The 21,959-nt window shown below is 32.4% G+C and overlaps 1 protein-coding gene across 1 annotated transcript in view; it reads left to right on the plus strand.

The window, feature by feature from the left end:
* The first annotated feature begins 4,508 nt into the window (after positions 1-4,508).
* LOC113521949 (transcription factor HNF-4 homolog) overlaps positions 4,509-21,959 on the plus strand; it is a 72,001-nt gene continuing 54,550 nt past the window's right edge. Inside the window, exon 1 of the mRNA XM_026907629.3 lies at positions 4,509-4,968. Coding sequence (XP_026763430.1) covers positions 4,872-4,968 — 97 coding nt within the window. The 5' untranslated portion in view covers positions 4,509-4,871. The remainder of the gene's footprint in view (positions 4,969-21,959) is intronic.

A 21,959-nucleotide genomic window follows, 5' to 3' on the forward strand; every position in this document is an offset into this window, starting at 1 on the left:
TCAAAAAGAAATTGACATGAATTTATTATAAAATTTCCATTGCATGGGTCGTCAACTTGTTTGCAATTCAAGTTGCATAAAAGGTCCTATATTTGCTCATATTCGAAGTCATGTGTTCCAGATTCGTTCTGACAAACTGTATTAACTGATGATCTTGGCGGTTGAATGGCTTAAATTACCGCTTTACTTTCCAATGGTTGCGGATTCGATCCCCGCACAATACTGTTTGTATAAGCATATAATATTTGATTCATGAGCATGTTTGTTCGTATTAGTTTGGATATTTTCTATAAATAATTTTTATGAAAAAAAAAATATTACAGATAAGCTCGCCTTTATACATTATATTTAAAATTAATCGTTTTTAACATTATGTTTGTGTACCATAAAGAATAATATATACGTATTTACAAAAGAAGGTAGTATTTTTATTAGTTATATGGTGCGTTTTAACTAGAGGGAGACTTTGTACAAAAGTCGTTCCCTTGTGCATCTCTGTTCCAATCGTGTTTCTACCGTGAAGCAGTTGTGTTTGCATGGCTGTGTTTCGGTTCAACGGTGGGATATGGCAGTGAATTTACAGGGTACAGAGGAATAACACCTGAGCCCTCAGGAATGGCAACGCATGGGCGAAACAGTATATTATGTTATGTCCATGATAATGCTCATGTTTGTAGGCGACGGTTACCACTTCATCATTCCATCAGGTGGGCTATCAGCTTGTTTGCCATTCTAAGTCGCATAAAAAAAACGTATAGTAGTATATTATCTGTGGTATTATACTTAGTACAGTCTCTTTTTAGTTTGGCGCTAGATGGCGGTGTGTAACATCCAATTGCATTTATATATTATTTTATTTATGAAAACAGATTAAATAGCTGCATTCAATTATATCTAATGGGTAATTTAAATCAATTAATAATACGTTTATTATAATTAGTCACAAACAAGTAATTAAGGCTAAATCTATTAGGTAAATTGATATTTTCATCTAATTAGAATATCAATAATGAGAATGACTTTGAAATAAATTTCTATTTTATTCTTATTAGTACTTAATTATAAATAAGTAGTTTATTTTGATAGAATTTGTACTGATTGAGTTTGCGCTGTGGTTTTGTTATAATAAACATCACATAAATATTTTAATTTTTTAATAATGGTCAATTTTAATTATACTCGTGTTAACTATTTTACCAAACCAGAAAGAGAGATGTAAATTTTTCTAAACCAAAAAAAAATATAGACAAGACAAATGTTACAGAATATATAATAACATATTTAATGAATATACAGAGGCAAAATCACAGTTTTGTTAAATGTTCTTGTTAAACATGATCATAGATCGATTATCCCAAAACACTAGTACAGCTGCTTTGTGGTAAAAATATAAGTAGAACACCCATAGACAGTATTTTCAACCAACTTCAAAAAGAAGGAGTTTCTCAATTCTGTTGTATTTTTTATGATAGTTACCTCAAATTTTATCAAAATCGGCTGAGTAATAAAGTCTCTTTCGGATAAAATATACCATACCATATCATATCATACAAAGTCTCCCTCTTACCAGAGGGAGACTTTGTACAAAAGTCGATTGCTTGGGTACCTCTGTCCCATTCGTGTTTCTACCGTGAAGCAGTTGTGTTTGCATGGCTGTGTTTTGGTTTGAAGGGTGGGATATAACGTGAATTTACAGGGTACAGAGGAATAACATCCGAGTCACACTCAGGAATGGCAACGCATGGGGGGTATCATGGGCGAATCAGTATACTCTGTTATGTCCATGGTACTGCTCAAGTCTATAGGCGACGGTTACCACTTTTCATCAGGTGGGCCGTCAGCTTGTTTGCTATTCTAAGTTGCATAAAAAAAAAGAACATAGGTCTTTCCTATAAGACGGGTTTTGCCAGTAATTGCCACGCTTGGCCGGCGGGTTGGCAACCGCAGTTAGGCTTCGGTGATGTTTTAAGAAGATGAGCATTGCGCAGAATATAAGGATGCTGATGGGTTGATTGGTTGATTGATTTTTAAATGGAATAGTGCATAAGCAAGTTGGTAAGACAGACTGTATAGATGTAAAAATGAGAATGGGACTATCAGTGTTACGTTGACACGGGCATCTGAAAGGAATATTGAATAAAAGAATGAGGAAAGTATACTTTGTGTCTTATATTTCAAGAATCTACTGTAAAATACGATGTTACAAACAATGCGAAAGTGAAACGATGTAAAAAGATGTAACAAAAAATACAATTAAGGATTAATTACAAGACTTTGGCACTCGAATCGGTTATTTTTGTTTACCCTGTAAGCGACTGGACATCAGTATAAAGTGAAATTAAATACCTACTACTAAAATTGTATTATTTTATTCAAATTTCGAACATAGTCGCTACTAGTTTGTTCTGATATTGTGTTGGAATCCTTTATCTAGCTCTAAATTAGTACAGTGATAAGACGTTTAGTTCTATTATAATTATATTTTTAAGATAACCACATGACAACGTCTAAACATTTGCCGATAAAACTTCCAAAGTGGATTTGATTATCAAATGTACAATTTCTGCAAGTCATATTACAAAATTTTGAGTCCGGTCCGTTCAGAGTTCATTATAATTTACCTACTAATTAGATATAGGCACAAAAAATATTCTTGGAAAATAGTAAGTTTGTCAGTGTATTGGCTATCTATGTGTCTAATTTATCTATAATCAACCCGCGATCGTGAATATTATATAAGTATTGGAGACATCAAGATAACTTATCTTTACTATGAAAAATTTGTAAAGGTCCAAAATCTATAAATATTTTTTTAGAATATTAAGTGAAAAAATAACAGAAGTCAGATCAGCTATACGAGTTTGGAAACACACCACATCTTGGCAGTTGTCAAGAGATGATTTTTAATTCGTTTGAATTTTTTGTGTATATATTACGCATTTATCAATTCTAAGCCACCGTCAATAATTCTTTTTGCATTCAATGGGATTTTATTCCTATTTTGGATCCATATTAATTTTGCATGTATAAAATATGTAAACTAGAGATGTAAATATTGTGGACATAATATACAGCATATTAAATTAAAATATTTTAAATGTAATATGTCATCAAATATTTTATCGACTGCTTAAATGCTCTAAAAACACGCAATAAGAACAATTAAGAGTAGATAAACTGCTAAATGCATAACCAAATCCGAAGCATCGGTATTACGACTAAGAGGTAGGACACCGTGGGGTTTTAACTAGTAGAAGTCCGATAATATCCACTCGTATCCGCCGGAGCGAGTTCATGACGAATTTCTCCATGAACAAAAGGGGTCTTACAAGATTTATATATTACACAATGACACTTTTTTTTAAAGAATTTTGCAAAGAACCACGGGAATGGAAAAAAACCGAGGTCCATGCCGCAATGCCGCTACTGTTATATAAAATTTAAATTACGCAAGAAGACTGGTTCAAGTCTTTTATTTCCAGATCTACGTATTATACCTAGAACTGCAATCTTACATTATAATTACCGCTTTTAAGAAGAGGATAATATTTAGGAAACTAGACGACTGGAACAACATATACAAATAAATCTGTTAACACTCTGGCAATAACAAATTAACAAAATGTCAACCGCAAATTATATCAGGGAGTCAATGGATGCAGGTGGCTCTGAACTGTCCTTTATTGAATTCTATGGGGAAGGCATATGTTCAACAATGAACAAATAATGACTGAGATGATGATGATGATGATAATTTCAATCACAACGGCGTAACAGGGCCCGTAAGTATTTAATGAGAATGGGGAAAAATTTATTTGTAACTTGAAATTTTTCACGCCAGTCTACATTATGTATATGAACAAATAACACGTAGCTGTGTATTTAACGCTATCCAGCGACTCAATCCACAGACGGCGCGATAGGTTCGTGGCTCGGTTGTTGTTCAGTCGCACATTTGATTCAAATACGTTATTATGCTAGATAAACTGAGAACTAATTAACGAAATGCTAAGTTTATTTTACATCAGCTACGAACGACTAATATCTCAGATTACTCTGTCTGGGATTGCGGTCGTGAGCATATTTTAGTTATAAATTTTAAAAGTAAATTTTATCCCAATCTAGATATTAACAAGCTTACGGTATAGGGCCTCTTAAATTACTTGAGTATGTGAATTTTAAACATGTAAATATGTTTTTAAGAATAATAACAATGATTAGGTATTTACAACGGTATAATCATGTACACATAGACCTTGTGTACCTAAGCGTTGATGCGTTTGTTTAATAAGACATTGATATTTATCCTTTAGTATAGGTACAAATTTAATCAATACGATGGATGCTGTGACATCTGTGCGGCCCGTAATGGACACCGTTTTATAGAGTACGATTCCGTCAAACTGCATCCAAATATTTTCGTATATTTATAGTGGGCGAATCAGCTGATGGCAGCCGCGACGACGGGCGCAACACGACGCCCGCTGAGGGCAGAGACATAACGCGGACGAGTCCGCGGCGCGCACGCATTTTCTCGCCGCGTTATCATTCAGAATAATACTATATGTCAACCGCTAATAACCGGCTTGTTGTCCCGTTTACGTTGTACGCGACCGCACGATTACGAGACACGCCAAATTGAACCGACTTGCCTTAGTATTTACACCGACAACTTTCAGTTTAAACATTTTATTTATCTGTGTTTTTGTGATGTTACTAATAGGGAACTTTCATAATACAACGAATATTTTAAGTGTGAAGTTATTGTGTAATATTATTTTAAAAGTTATCGCACAAACAAAATAATGTACGTCCATTAATGTTTCGGATGTTGTAAATTGGACTTAAATTGTGTGCCAGTAAGTGCGATCATGAGGAGCGACATGTTGGCACCCAGCGAGCTGGAGGGGACCGACTACCTCCTCTCATCTACGATGAGATTAGAGGACAGCTTTCTGCAAATATTGGGTGCGTATTGTATATTTATACTTTTATTTATTTTAAGAATTTATAATTTTGTTGCGTAAAAAAAAAAAACAACTGGAATAGTGTCAAAAATAGTACGATACAAACAAGTAAGTAAACTGTATCGATTGCAAAAAACATTCAACGAAATCAATGCAAAATTTACGAAGATATCGCGTTACGAACACGAAAATACAATTTAATATAGAAGCCCATATTTTTCTTCTTTTTTAAATTGGTTGAAGATTTAGGTAAACTCCGCTTTTAAATATAATATTTACAACTTTTGCAGAACTTCATCCGCTCGAACTTGTTCTTTGAATAGGAGATCCATTGAATTTCAATACCTAAAGACAAAAAAAAAAGAATATTTAAAGCTGCTAAATTTTCATCACATAAATGATGAATTTTAGATACTTACTGATATACGTATATGATTCAATTAATCCTAACTTCGATTATTAAAACAAATACCGATACTGGTATTTTTAAAGTACCTTCGCTTTTGTTAAGCAAGCGTAGTGGTTATATCAGACCCATCATTGTGGTAATGATAATGCCGATGTTGCTATTACCCGGTAGTAAGTCGTGTTCTAATGACTATGAGGTTTAGACAGACGCCCACAATAGAATTGCTACATGTATCGTATTTTACTTGTTACATGGTTTTTCAAGTTATGACAATAAATACATAAATTCATTTTTGCGACGATAAAGTACTGGATAAAGCCGCTTATTTATTACATATTCAGCTGGGACTGGTGCCATGTGTGCTTCCATTTTGATAACTTATATTAATAAAACACTTCTGTCTGCTGCTCCAAAAGAAATACGTTTTAAAAAATTTAAAACCCATATTTTTCATACGTAGTGGCTGTTAGTCTAGCTCTCGAAAAGTGTTTTATATATCTCGCGTAATCTAAACCTGCCTAGTTGCAACACATCCTTTCTGGAGGGAAGGAGATTATTATTAATGGAGACTAGCATTCCATTGCTAGCAATATACCTGTCAGATAGATTTCCATATTGCCTCGTTTCGTCATGGTTGGTTAAGTATTGTTAAATTCATCAAGATGGGCCAACTGACTTGCTTCCATCCTCATATATCATCACTTACTGGTGCCCCGTCAGCGAATACCGATAGCGTAGGCAGTGTTACGTTTCCATTACTTGCAAAATATATTCATTATCATCATCATTTTAATCTTTAACTGTCCACTGCTGAACATAAACCTCCCCCTTGGGGGGTTTTGCCAATAGTTGCTGCTTGGCAGGCGGATTGACAATCGCAGTTGGAGATGTTTTAAGAGGGACGATGCTGTTCATCCTTCGCCTTCTCTTAGTCACCTCTTACGACACCCACGGGAAAGGAAGATATTAATATCTATAAAACTAATGTTTAAATAGCGGAACCAAACTTAAATATTTCATTTGTGTTAGTAATCCAAGTTTCGGTTGTACGAATTACGTAAGTTACGTCATATAATGTAAGTGGATACGCAAAGTTTAGGTACACAATTAATAGCAAGAAATCTAAAAAAGGTTTATTGTTTTCAGTGTACGTATGCCTTTTACGAGGTCTGTCCGGAAAGTTCGTATAAAAGTGTTCTGGAATGCGAGAAAGAGGAGTGGGGAGGCCAGGTAAGCGCAGGACCCCTTCCTTATGTCCCTAACAATGCTTCAGTTCTGGTCTGCGAGTTCTGCGGTGCGAACTGGCTTGTCACGCCATCTGTGAAGTTACCTCTTAACGAAACCCCGTCGGCATGGAGCCCGCTTCCGTTGAAGAGCAGCGCGTCGTAATCAAGTTTCTCTCGAAACTCGGCAAGAATGGCCGTGAAATTTTTGCCGATCTCAGAACAGTTTATGGGGATGATGCTGTGAAGGAACCAACCGTCCACAAGTGGCTAAAAAGATTCAGAGAGGGCCGAGAAAGCGTTCAAGATGACCCACGTTCAGGACGTCCTTCCACTTCACATTCCGACGAAAACGTGGAAAGAATTCGAACTTGTGTTAATGGGGACCGTCGTTTAACGGTCAGACAGGTGGCTGAAGAGCTTAATTTGGGCAAAACCGTGGTCCACGAAATTCTAAGAAACGAACTTCAAATGAAAAAAATTTGCGCCAAGATCGTTCCGTGAGTTTTTGAGTAAAAATTCCATTACGGTGACCGAAAACACCCCCTATTCGCCGGATTTGGCCCCGTGTGACTTCTTCTTGTTCCCAAAAACCAAATTGGTACTTCGGGGGCGGCATTTGGGGGACATAAATGAGATAAAAAAAGCTACGACGGGGCAGCTGAGAAACCTACAACCAGAGGACTTTCAAGGAGCCTTCTCACAGTGGAAACGGCGTTGGCACAAGTGCATTATGTCACAGGGGGAGTACTTTGAAGGGGATAAAATTGATTTACCTGAATAATTGTAAAATAAAATTTTTAAAAAACTTTTATACGTACTTTCCGGACAAACCTCGTATTGTACATTCAACAATAACACTACCTTTTTGACTTTGACATACATGTATTTACATGGTGTTTTTACGTGTATACATCGACCGCGTAAACTCGTTTTTCTCGTTCTTGTATTAATTTCAGATATATAACGTCTGTCTTATATTATCTAAAACGTATAACTTCCTTAGAACTTTCATACAAAATTATTAATATTACTTATACGGTTTAACATACGTACACGTTGACATTTCTAACGTTGATACTTCGCTACTTTCCTACGTTTCCTTGGTAATTTTAGGATACGCAATGTTTTTATTATTATTATGAGGCGTTAATTGTCCACTGCTGAACATAGGCCTCCCTAATAGAGGGGTTACTAGAAGTCGCCATGAAGGCAGGCGGGTTGACAACCGCAGTTTAGCTTTTGGTAATGTTTTAAGAGGAACGCTGCTGCCCATACCTATACCATTAAGTTCCCTTAATCATCTTTAATGACACCCACAGAAAATGAGGAGGCCACCTTATTCTATGTCAGGACCTACACGGCTATATATTACGTAAGAATACGGAACTCCCGTACAAAATTATATGCCTCTAGGGTCACCTATTATAGCTGTCACAGAGTCTTAATTGATATTTACGGATCTACACGAGCCGCTAATTAGTGACGGAGTGTACATGTATGATTACAAATCCTATTTATTGTTCGTTTAACACTCTGATCACGATGTTCTTTTCCAATTAAATAATCCAGTACGTATTGTGTAAACAAATTATTAAATGCATTAAGAGATTTACACTGGCATAGACATATTTAAGGAGTGTTCAAGTTCAAGGCCGTGTCCATTTTAAGATCAAGAGCGCAGCTTTCAGCAAAAGCAAGGACATATCTAAGAGCTCTTTTTCATGAGGCCAGACGTCCAAGCCTCTGAAAAATTATTTCAAATGGCGTGAATGTCTGGTCCCATTTTAAATACGTCAATGACCTTGGTAAGAATCTCACCGCCACGATTAAAGATGAAATTTAGCTTATCATTGGAAAACAAGTAATCCACTATGCTAAAAGTATATGCAGTAATAGTTTTATATGTGGGTTATTCCAACATGGAAACGTATTCCTCCGGAGGAAGACAAATGGATACTCCCAAACTCATGTTGATAAATCATCACGCTGTTTATTACGTCATATTGTCAGGGTCACGGATCCTCTTCTGAAAACAAACATGAATTCAGCAGCGATTTCCGTCCTCTTCACGTGGGAAGAACTGAAGAGTTGGAAAGCTGTCTTTGTCTGCTCTCCACTTCTCGGTCTCCTATAATGGTAGGATTCTTACTCGTACATATCATTCAAAAAGGGCGCATTAAAGTTTCTTAAGGGTCAACAACGCTCGCGTGTCGACTCTAGTGTTACAGGCGTCCATAGACTACGATAACCCCGTTAACTCTCAGACGAGCCATATACTTGTTTGCCTGACTTCTAAAACTAAAACAATCGATCAGCAACGAATTAACTAATAATATAACTAACATTAAATATTACTACACACCTGCAATTTTTACTGCGGATTATAAACCATTTATGACTTCTGCATTATCGGAATAACTACTTAATTGCATTGTATCATAATTAATTCATAACTATTAAGTAACTACAACTCTATATTAGCTGTGACTTCGAGTTATTTCCGTCCATTCGTTGCATCTATCTTAGTTATTTACCTATAATATGAATATGTACATAATAAAGTTGACAACTATGGCGGTGTAGCAATTCACTGCTTCACCTTCCGGTTGCATGTTTTATACCCACACAATACGACTATATATATATATATATATATATATATATATATATATATATATATATATATATATATATATATATATATATATATATATATATATATATATATATATATATATATATATATATATTACAATATTTAATGTTTAATATGTCTATATTACACACAGAATACCCATACCATTTAATGCAATCATTTTCATTCATTCATTCAATCAATTTTTTCATCAATTTTCATCAATTTTTCCTAAACACAGGTGTGTTTAGGAAAAAAGAAGATAGGTACCTAATTAATTATACTATACAGGATATCACAAATTTAATGAAATAATGTGTTAAAAAATATTATTATATTTTATTATATTATATTTTATTATATCTATCAACTGTCTTGTGTTCTGTGTGGTGTTGTGTTTCTGTTTGAAGGGTGCAATATGACAATTAAATTCAAGATACAAAGGTATAACACCTTAGTCCTCAAGAATGGCAACGCATGAACATGGGCGACATAATATACTCTGATACGTCGGTTAGCACTTTCCAACAGGTGGGCCATCAGTTTGATTGTCATTCCATGTTGCATAAGAAAACACCATAAAACAAGATCAATTTACTAACTGGATGACACAAATTAATACGAACGTAGGTAAATGCAATTTTGCTCCGCCAAAATCATCGGCTTCAATCGTGATAAAATTAATATAGGGTGCAACACTGATAAATCCTGTAGATTACAAAAAAAGAATAAATGAAATTGTTCTTTTTCTAATTAACTAACCTGCCTTTTCATCCTCACCGATCATCCCTCACTGATGCCCCGCCAGTGTATACTGATAGCGCGGGCGGGGTTACCAATTCATTATCATCCATTAAAAATAGAAAATATAACCGACTGATAATTCAGTCTTTTCTCAATAAATGCTGAATATCATAAGCGATCGGATTATAAATATAATATCGGTAAATTATTTTTAAATCTATTTTGAATGTTATTATGCGTTATATATATATATATATATATATATATATATATATATATATATATTATTTTTGTTTATATCTCAATGTGCTCAATGTCATCAACCATGTCAGTACATATAATAATAGAAATAATAGACATAATTACAAACATAAGCTAGACTAACGCATGACCGCAGGCATATATGGAATATTATTACCTAAGTATTTAATATAAGCAAAGTCATGGTTGGAGTCACCGAAAAGTTAATTATTACGGATACAGTGGTTGAACAAGAGACCGTTGGCATAAGGTGGATGTTACACATACCGACCGAAGGTGTTTACGTTGGCAAGCAATATGTGCATTCTTAAGTAGCATTTCAATTATTCTAAAGTACATACTATAAATAGCAATTAACATAGCGCTATCAAGAGTTCGACATTATTAGATGTGGCCCTGTGCGATATGTCATTCTTTAGATCCAGTGCCGGCTTTAGGGGGTGGCGCAGTGGGGTAGCGTTCGGAGGTGCCGAAATTATAGATAATAATAATATAGCTGTAGTAATAAAGGGACGCCGAGATCAAAGAGAGGTGTTATATTATTAGTTGATCGCATCCAATTCGACGTTGAAATGAAGATCGTGGATTTCTGATTATCTTTTTTTAACGTGGAGCGCCAGTTAGGCTACTGTCTAGATAGCCGGTACTATCTAGATTCTTATTAATATTACAGATAACTTAATATTATCTAATATTTTAAATATGAAAGTGAGTTTGTTTCGTTACTATATGGCGTCTTAATGACTCAACCTACATTTTTTTATGTTCGGGGTGGAGAAGGATATGAGTAGGCAACATTTTATGTGAGACAATCAGGTCATCAAAGTCGGTTAAAAAGTAGTATATCTATAAAAAGTAGAGAATGATTCGAAAATATTTAACAGTATACCCATACAGAAAGGGTGTGATGATCTCTGTGGCATCGACTGCCGTTTCAGGTTCGCTCCTCAATCAGTTCTTTCAATAATTTAGTAATTTTTTTATAACTAACTTTTACCTGCAATCTCATGGATGCGCGTAATTTTTGAATATAGGGATACTTAAATGAGATTTTAAGTCCGTTCTTCAAATCAACTGTAAAAATTAATTCAATTCGGTGCAGTAGTTTTTACGTGATGCCTAAACAAGCATACGCTACTGACAATAATTATAAAAAGATATTATTTTGGTTTATATTGTTCTAATTATAACCCTCAATAATTTTTCATATAAGTTACTTATGAATGTGTACCAGATATAATCTAGTTACAATTTTATTATATTAGTATTTGAGATATATACTTAGATTATGTTATGATTACTTATATAAATATACCTGCAACTATATTATACTAACAACTAATGCCAAATGAGAATGACACTAGTATAAACAGCAAAAGCTATACAGATATATAGATTTACAATTGTGCGTCGTTTTGATTTAAAAAAAAATTGGACAAGCAAATAAATTGAAATAACTATTCAATATGTTACGTTCAATATGTATACGTAGAAAAATATATGCAAGAATTCGAACTTATACATATTACAAAAGTTTAAGAATATCAGTATAAAAACTGAATAGGTAATATTTTTTATTTAATGTAAAATTATTATTACAAATGTATTATTTTCAAACCTTGAGAGCGCTGGCCTTAAACAGGGCGCTATCAAAATATTATCCAGGGCGCCAGATAGGTTAAGGCCGGCCCTGTACAGACGGCATCTAATATAAATCATTGTTTGTGTTATGACTTTTTGATAGAACTTCATTATATCGATTATTTGATATTATTTAAAATTAGCTTTTTGCGCGCTACTCGTATGCGTGGATTTCGGAAGTAGAAAAACCAGTGAAATAAATCATAAATAAATATCAAGATAAAACATATACCAACTGCATCCAGTTTGATGCAGTAGATTTTGCGTGATATAGACAAAATTTGTATAAAAAACATTGTATTGGTTTTATTAAGACCTCTATATTATTATTTTTTAAATTTTCACCTTGTACAGACATCATTTAGTTACAATTTTATTATGTTAGTTAGATAAGATATTTGTAGGTACTAAATAATAAAAACATTGTAATATAGATTATACTTACGTAAATAACAACAGTGGAACTATAATTTGTTTTCCTATAGGTATTTGATACAATTAGTAAACAACCTCAGCTTATTTGTTTTTATCTGATCATTTAAAAATAATAGATGTATGAATTAAAAATAGTAATAAACAAATATTTCTCATAATAATATGCTACATGTATGTCGCTTTTAACTGACTGAATTTATCAAAGCTTGATATTTTTCAGTACTGCAAGTCATTCTATTAAAATAACGCCTAATCAAGTGATTTAATTTAAAAATTTAAATTCGGAATTATTTTTCACATAATAAGTATAAATATAAAGATGTACGAGTACATATTCGATACAAGTTGAATACATTTTATTAAACAAAATAGCCACATTATATTTTAACTAAACTCTTTCTAAACAGGTACGTGGAAGGAATATATACTACCAATTATGTATGTAATATTACACACTTTCCACGTAATTAGGAATAACTATACATTTCAGTATCTCTATTCACGCATATGTGAATAAAAAAGTTTTTACCCATATCGATACTACTACCCGATGATATCCGCAGAAGTATAAAACTGTGTTGCGAATATCAACGCCCTCCTCCTCATTGCAGGATTCCAAAACAGACATTTAAAATGTATGGTAGCTATTTACATCAATGAAAACATTTTGTTATATTTAGCAACCAACTACAATACTAATAAACTACAATAATTAAAAAAATATGTATATAATTTAAATACAGTAGCCTACATGTTAACTTAAAAACAAAAAGAAAAAAAAGTGTGTGTGCGTAAATGTGTGTGTGTGTGTGTTTGTGTGTGCGTGTGTGTGTGTGTGTTTGTGTGTGTGCGTGTGTGTGTGTGTATGTGTGTGCGTGTGTGTGTGTGTATGTGAAATATGTGAAAATTTAATAAGATCTTCTGTATCATCATAAGATAAGGACTGGAGAAATTTTAAACATTTATCTTTGCATTTATGGTGAGATAAGGGATATATAATTCTTTCTAATATATATACATCGACTGACCTCACCTGTTTATTTAGTAGATTATGCCATTTTTCTACGAAGGGTGTGATAACACTCAAGAAAGAGATAATTTGAGATAATTTTAGATTTTTTTTCTAAACTTAACGATTTTCAAAAAACAATTTTATAATCGGTTCTACAAATCCCAGTGTACGCTCTAACGTCATCAAAAACACCACTTCAAATAAACTCAGTGCACTGTGATGACGGTGCAGTATCAGATACGTAATTTTAGTGCTAACTAATAAGTTCTTTTTTACGAATAATGTAATGTAATAACAATTTAGACTCCCATTTCCGTTTTTTATTAGTAAATACTAAACGTAATGTTTTAACTACGGCATATTTCAAAAAAAAAAGGTTCAATCTTTTTAACTAATAATACTTGATACTATGCACTTACTTATATATGTATTGTATATGTTTATATATTATTATTTATTATGTTTTTGTGCATATACATATATTTATTTACAATTTTTGTATGCTTATTTTGTTTGTGTTCTATTTACTTTGTATTTACGCTAAGTTCCTTTTTTTCTTATACGTTTCCTGCACTAAATTACCCCCTAATCATTTTCTCTCTCACTACACTGGGTTGGCTGAAAGACATCTCTTACAGAGATAAGCCTACTCTTGCTTAAGTCGTTAAAGTAAACGCTGTATCTTTTTTTGCAAGTGCAATAAAGATGCCTCTAACTTGCTGGAGTTTCGTCGGATGACCACAAAGTGTTTGTATTCTGAGATTTAAAACATAGATATTATTCTTGTTATATGATTTCAATGTAATTAATATTATTACATTATAATTATACATACATATTACTGTACTGATGTTTTCCTGAGTGAGCGTATTGGGAAACTGTAAAGCTCACTCAGTTGGTGGAATAAATAAATATATACACACGTAATTACTGCATTTAATTTTACAAACTGTGGTACGAAGCGATTAATAAACTGAAGCCAATAACGCTATCTATAAATAAGTATTGCAATATTACAAGAATTTAACCCTCATTAAATAATAAGGAAGTAGCAATCGGTGTTTCTCAGTATCTTTGTCCCAAGCCAGTGCTATTATTACATAATATTGATACAGATTTGAAAATAATATATAAATATTAAATAATATATTGTCTTCTTAACATTTTATTTCTGGGGGGAAAGGGATTGTTAGTAATGGAGACCGAGTATCCCATTGCTAGCAATATACCCAATCAGGTCGAAACTATCATGGTTAATTCCTGATGAATTCATCATGATGGGCTAACTAGCCTGTTTTCATTATCATCTATCACCCTTCACTGGTGCTCCACCGGCGTATCCCGTTACCATACCATTTTCACCCATAAAAAAAAACACTTTGTTTCTGAACTTTCATTTAGATTATTTTATAAACCACCACAAACTAATTACATTTATAGTATTGTAGTTCTGAGTTAAATCTATTATAAATTTAATTTGTACTGATCTTTAGTATGAATAATTTCGCTATAATTTGACATCGAAATTTTTATTTGAAATATAAAGAAAAGCACTTCAAAAAAAATTCGTATGATATCAACCATAAATTCTAAGTTACATTAAGTGCTACGTGGGTGTGTCTGATTAAATAGTCACATCGTTTACACACGGTCCTTCGCTGATAATGAGTTAAATTTGTGATGTCAGATTAATTACGAGTATTATTATTATATAAATTATCAATGACAAGTTTCTAATTAAGAAGAACTATCATCATTGTTAGAAATAGATTTATCTTTATACAACTATAAACTACTGGCCGGTTGTAAATTAAAAGGATATGATTTTTAAAATTAAATGCGCACAGGTATAAAATGTTGCTTTCTGTATTTGATCTTATATTAAATTTTATTGTATTTTTATATTGTGTTCAACCAGTTCTCTTCCACTACGAAAATATTAGTTCGTGTCACAGGCTAAACACCAACAGATGCATTACCTATTGATTTTAATTCCGTACTTACTACGTAATTTTTTATTATGAAATATTAATAACTTTTTTAATATCTATAATTATTGAAATAAAATATCATCATTCATCATCTCAGTCATTATACGTCCATTGCTGAACATAGACTTCCCTACAATAAAATAAGTAATTTAAGTGTAAAAAAGGCTTTTTAATTAATTTAATATGTATTATTTTCTGTTTTGTTTCGCTTTTGATAAAAAATAAATAAATAACTTTTCGTAGTAGAGACATTGTAAATGCTTAAGTGTTTTAATATTACTTGTCGGATGCTAGTAATTTTTTTACTACTATGGTGGCAAACAAATATCAAAATTTACATAAAATTCAACAATAATATTTTTGAACCAATTTCAATATACCAAATTTGTAAAAATATCTAGCTATATTTCATAATTTCTATTTTAAGATAACATTTATCGACAGTTCAAAATGTTTATCTGTTTATGTATTAACACAAGGAAATATATATATATATATATATATATATATATATATATATATATATATATATATATATATATATATATATATATATATATATATATATATATATATATATATATATATTTGTTTGATAAATTTCACGAGATTACCGATATTAAAATTTGCGAATAAATCAGTAGGTTTAATATTATCGAAGATTAAATTATTAGGAACCACACACTAGTCATCCATATATATATAAAATAAACTTAATATCGTTATCACATATAATACCAATATCGGTTTTAAATGTGACTACGATATCGAGATATAATTTTATATATCTATTTATTATGTGTCTACAATTTTTATTTCATTTTAATCGACTTTCATCGTCATTTCAACTGTTAACTGCCCACTATTGAACATAAGCTTTCCCCATAAAGAACTTCTGCGAGTAGTTACCACGCTTGCGACTTACCGCGGTTGGTAACCGCAGTTTTTTTTTGATGGGTGAAAATGGTACGGTAGCCCCGCCTGCGCTAACGGGATACGCTGACGGAGCACCAGTGAAGGGTGATAGATGAGAATGAAAACAGGCCAGTTAGCCCATCATGATGAATTCATCAGGAATTAACCAGGGGTTTCCAGGGGGAACCGCGAGGAGGTCGACCTGGTTGGGTATATTGCTAGCAATGGGATTCTCAGTCTCCATTACTAACAATGTCCCTCTTAATACATCACCAAAGATTAACTGAGGTTGCCAACCCGCCTGCATAGCATGGCAACTACTAGCAAATCCTCTTTAAGGAGAGAGGCGTAGGTTCAGCAGTGGACAGACGGCTGGCTTTGTGCAAGCATTTTTAGTTACTCGAATACATTAGCGAATAATCAAGAGTATAATCCTCGTTGTTCTTGTGTTGCTCTTTTATTCGGAACTATTTATATCCCGGATTTGAAACAAGAGGGAGAGAAGTCTGCCTTGTTTCAAAAGCTTTTATTTATTAAAAATTTTCTATATCTTTGAATCTTCTCAGACCACGAACACAATAGCTACAAATTAGGGTCATGTAGGGTTATTTATCTGTATGACTAACCTTCGATATGTCAGTGATATCACCAGTCATATCATAGTTACCGTCAGCGGAACAACGATCTTCTGCGTTGTTGCCCAATAGTTGTACATAATTCAGATGTTCTGCCATGGTAACTACGCTTGATGTGTCGTTAACTTAGTATTTTTGAACGATACATTTGGCACAACATCGACAGAACTAATTAATAGAGTCCTTACTAATTGGCACGTCAATAAACGCAGTTAGTTAGCTTAACGTGAAGACAGTTTGATTCTATAGATTATAGGCCAAATCTCTTGAGTTCTTGTATTCGAAATTCAATAATTTAAAATTCCGATCAATTTTAAACAATGATACGGAGGCATATACATGAAACTACTAAACTTGAGATCAATTAAATAAGTTTTTTTTCTTTTAGGATTCCGTATCAAAAAGTTAAAAGGAACCCTTATGATGCAACTTCAACCATCTATCTGTCTGTCAGTATGCTACTTCTGTAGCTATTGCTAATGCTATCGAAAAGACATAGCTTACATAGTTTTAAATATTGTTGCTCTACCCTCATTATAACAAATAGTAATTAAAAGAGATTTTTCTCTTTCTCTTAGGGTTTAATCGGAATGAATTTTCCCTTTTTCTATTATTAGCTTTGGAAATTTGTGAAAAAAGTAATTACGTATTTCATATAAGATACGCAATAAACAATCAGTTCCTCTCATATCTATATAAGTAAATTTCATCTTAAGAAAACTAAAACCTTTTTATTGATTACTTTATCTACGAAATCCTTGTTATATTCGTTAAAGACTGAATTTTTTGTACAGTATCTTTGAACAAGTAAAATCAGAATATAATGTGTTCTACGCAAACAAAGACGCGAGATGTCTCTCTGGCTGGAACGTTTAATATTGATTGACTTCAGAATCGATGTTTATAGTTTTATAATGATTGACCATAACAGCTCATACGTAATGGATATCCGGGTCACGGCACGCTTGTTACCCACTGCCTTATCTTAGTTTCATAACTTAAACATACATGTATAGTTACACCACATTAGTATTCCTTTTTGTTTTAATATAATTTCAACATAGATTCAAAAAAAATATTAGGAAACATTTTACTGGTAACTACTTTAATTCCATTAAAATTTATATGAACAAATAGAAGCGTACTTAAATCCTATCGAATTCAAAAGTATTATATTAATCAGTTTAGAATAGGCGAAAATATCTCGTAAACTAAGCTAACATACCTAATAAGCTACTAAGCTAATATACATTATGTCTTTACCAGAGGGAGACTTTGTACAAAAGTTGATTGCTTGGGTACCTCTGTCCCATTCATGTTTCAACCGTGAAGCAGTTGTGTTTGCTTAGCTGTGTTTCGGTTTGAAGGGTGGGATATGGAGTGAATTTACTGGGTACAGAGGAATAACACCCGAGTCCTCAGGAATGGCAACGCATGAGAGGTATCATGGGCGAAACAGTATACTCTGTTATGTCCATGGTACTGCTCATGTCTATAGGCGACGGTTACCACTTTCCATCAGGTGGGCCGTCAGCTTGTTTGCCATTCTAAGTTGTATAAAAAAAAATATATATCCACCCTTTAACACACATATACAAATAATACTGGCGGCATCCCTTTTATTATTTTCTTCTAATGAATATGTCAGCCAATTTTATATTTTTACATAAGGTATACTAAAACCATAAATGTAATAAATATAATATAAATGGATAAATATAAATGGATATCGATTTTAATAATGACTTCTTACCTAAAATTGTAAAATATTACAATATTTACGATTTTATTATATTTTACAATAGTAATTTTGTTGCCAGCATTTATAAATATGGCCATATGGTCCCGGCATAGAATGGACCACTACTTCCTATCCCGTGGATGTCGTAAGAGCCGACTAAGGAAGGGCGAGGGTTGGGTAGCAGCGTCCTTTTTAAAAGATCTTTAAAGCCTAACTACGGTTGCCAATCTGCCTGCCAAGTGTGGCAACTACTGGCAAAACTCCTCAAGGCTGATATGATATGATGATGATGATTTATAAATAGAAATTATAAAAACATTACCAAAACATTTGGAAAAACACAGACATATTGGATAGATTAGATATATCTAAATTTCTATCGGGAAATAGAACTTATTATAAATATTTTTAAAGGTATGATTACGATAAATTATATAGATGTCTATTATACTATTATAAGTAGTATTTAAACAACAAAAGAACAATAAAAGCTATGACCTCAGCATAATAGGTAATAATTGTTATTTATACCGATTGGCTGTTACTAACTTATGTTTAATATCTTATCTCTACTTGTTTATATTCAATATACACTGGGTGAATTAGAGTTGCAACATATATTTTTTTTTCCTGTTTAAAACTAAAACTGTTTCTAAAAAAAATGTAAATCTAAATTGACAATAAATTTACGATCCTGTACTAACTTGACAGCTAAAACGCGCCATAGTGTTATAAGTTTTTGGCCTTTTTTCGACCGACCTGTTTCTTTAAGAAAAATATTAAGTAAAATGTTAAACTAAGATTTAAAAAATTAAATTATAATAAAAAAAAAAATATTTAAATATTAAATTATTTCGATTTTACCACGTAGATAGTCTACAATTTAGGGTATAGCCAGAATTTTATTCAGGGCTTTAATCTAAACATAGAGTTTAAAAAATCAAGGTTCAAATTTTACATATTTAAATAGGTAAAATTATTATGTTATTTATTCAAGTAGTTTTAATTTCATTTAAAAAGAAACTGAAAGACCGGCTTATCGAGAATAGCTTCTATAGTGTTGAAGAATTCTTAACATATAAATAATATCTAATGCTTAATTTTATTAATGTAATAACAATTTGCAGTGCCGTGATTATTATTATTATAAATTACTATTACTTTTAAACACTATTATTATTATTAATATAAAAAAAAACGCTATATTTTCAAAATTAGAATAAAATATAACAAACTTGCAGTGGGAATGACATAATTAATTGAAACTGGACTTGTAATTTTGAAAATTATGAACAAATGATCTGTGTCTGTATTTTTTAACTTTAATTATATTTTTTTTATATTTCTAAGGTGGCAAACAAGCATACGGCCCACCTAATAGTAAGCGGTTACCGTAGCCTATGAACGCCTGTAATACCAACGCGCTCATTGCCGATCCTCGCGCGTTGGCGACCCTATTATATTATTAATCAGCATTTTATTATTTATTGTTATAGTAATTGTACTTTAATGAGCGCTTTTAATGTCTATTAATTACACTAATAAATCGAGAGCAAGAAGTGGTTTCTATTGACTTTAATTTGCCGAGACCAAAACACTTCACTAATTTGTTCTATCACATCTAGTTTTAAAGAAACATTCATTTAAATAAAACTCTGATATTGATGTATTTAATACGTACTTTTTTTTAATTACTTCTATGATTTAAATTAAAATAAATATTAAAATTACCAACTATTTGTTAGATCGCTTTCTCATCAGCATTCATTCACTGAGCTTTGCTGAGGTCCACTTGCCTTATATCTTTTTTCCATCTACACAATATTTTGGTGTAACTTCTCACAGACTCATCAGACACGGCAGTAAAATTTTCTAGGAAAAATATCTAAATGCGAATACCAAATATATATTTTAAATGATATACGAAAAGGAGTTCTAGTTGTTTATAATTTTCACTCTTTATATTTTCAACAAAATTGTAATATATGATTATAAAAGCTACCCTTACTCTTGTGGGGGAAAGGGATTGTTAGTAATGGAGACTGAGAATCCCATTGCTAGCAATATACCCAACCAGGTCGACCTCCTCGCGGTTCCCCCTGGAAACTATCATGGTTAATTCCTGATGAATTCATCGTGATGGGCTAACTGGCCTGTTTTCATTCTCACCTATCACCCTTCACTGGTGCTCCGCCAGCGTATCCCGTTAGCGCAGGCGGGGTTACCATACCATTTTCACCCATCAAAAAAAAAAAAAAAAAAAAAAAAAAAAAAAAAAAAAAAAAAAAAAAAAAAAAAAAAAAACACCCTTACTCTTGTTTTTTATCGACTGACTTAAATTTGAATAATTGGTGATTTGTCTTATTTGGGGACTAATAAAATATGTCTTCCATCAATTTGACCTCACTTATATGTGAAAATTTACCTTGCAAGTATTTAAATACCAAAACTGGACGTGCTAGTTAAATTATATTTACATATTTGAATCCAACGTGCCTATATTTGTTTTATAATTGATTTACTCTTATTTGAATGCCGACCAGTGTTGTCTATTAGATTAACTGCAAAGTCATAAAATACTCTATCAAAACTGCCATACATGCACATAAAGATATTGGCTATAAATATGTTACGACTACAATGTAGTTGATGTACAGAAAATACAAATTGCATCTTATTGAGAAACTAATAGGACTGAATTACCAGTGTCAACAAAAAATACCAATGAGACGGTATTAATATCTGGATCCCAACGTTGCAGGCATGTGATTTAGCTGCCAGTGCTACCTATGCCAACTGGGTCTGGTTGTCCACACATGTGCTGAATGCAACACAAGTCAGAAACTGATAATTTTTTTTTAATTAAAAAACAAACAAGGCCTCATTAAAAAAATAAAAGTTCCTATATAAAGATTTTCTTTACGCAGAGCCTATTTATTTCTTTAAAAATCCCGAACACTGAATACCAAATAAATATGGGGAATGCAGATAGAAGTGAACATAGGTACCTATTAGTAAGTTTTCTGTAATATACAAGTTTAACTTAAAGTCCTAAGGTGCAGTTAAACATAAAATTTGTTTTGTCAAATGAAAATTAATTTATATAAAATACATTCGTAACCTTAAATAAAATTATCGAGTATTATACTTATCATATTCGTTGCTCGTTTCATTTCTATCGCGTGTAAAGATAAAAAGTTTTTTTATTATATTTTAAAATACCTCTGTGATACCGCATTTGACAGCAACAATCATCCTTCATCATCATATCAGCCTTTAAACTGTCCACTACTGACCATAAGCCTCCCTCCCCTTGGGGGGTTTCGCTAGTAATTGCCACACTTAGC

Source organism: Galleria mellonella, unplaced genomic scaffold (assembly GCF_026898425.1).
Source record: "Galleria mellonella isolate WM207_F2 unplaced genomic scaffold, CSIRO_AGI_GalMel_v1 utg63, whole genome shotgun sequence".
Lineage (NCBI taxonomy): Eukaryota > Metazoa > Arthropoda > Insecta > Lepidoptera > Pyralidae > Galleria > Galleria mellonella.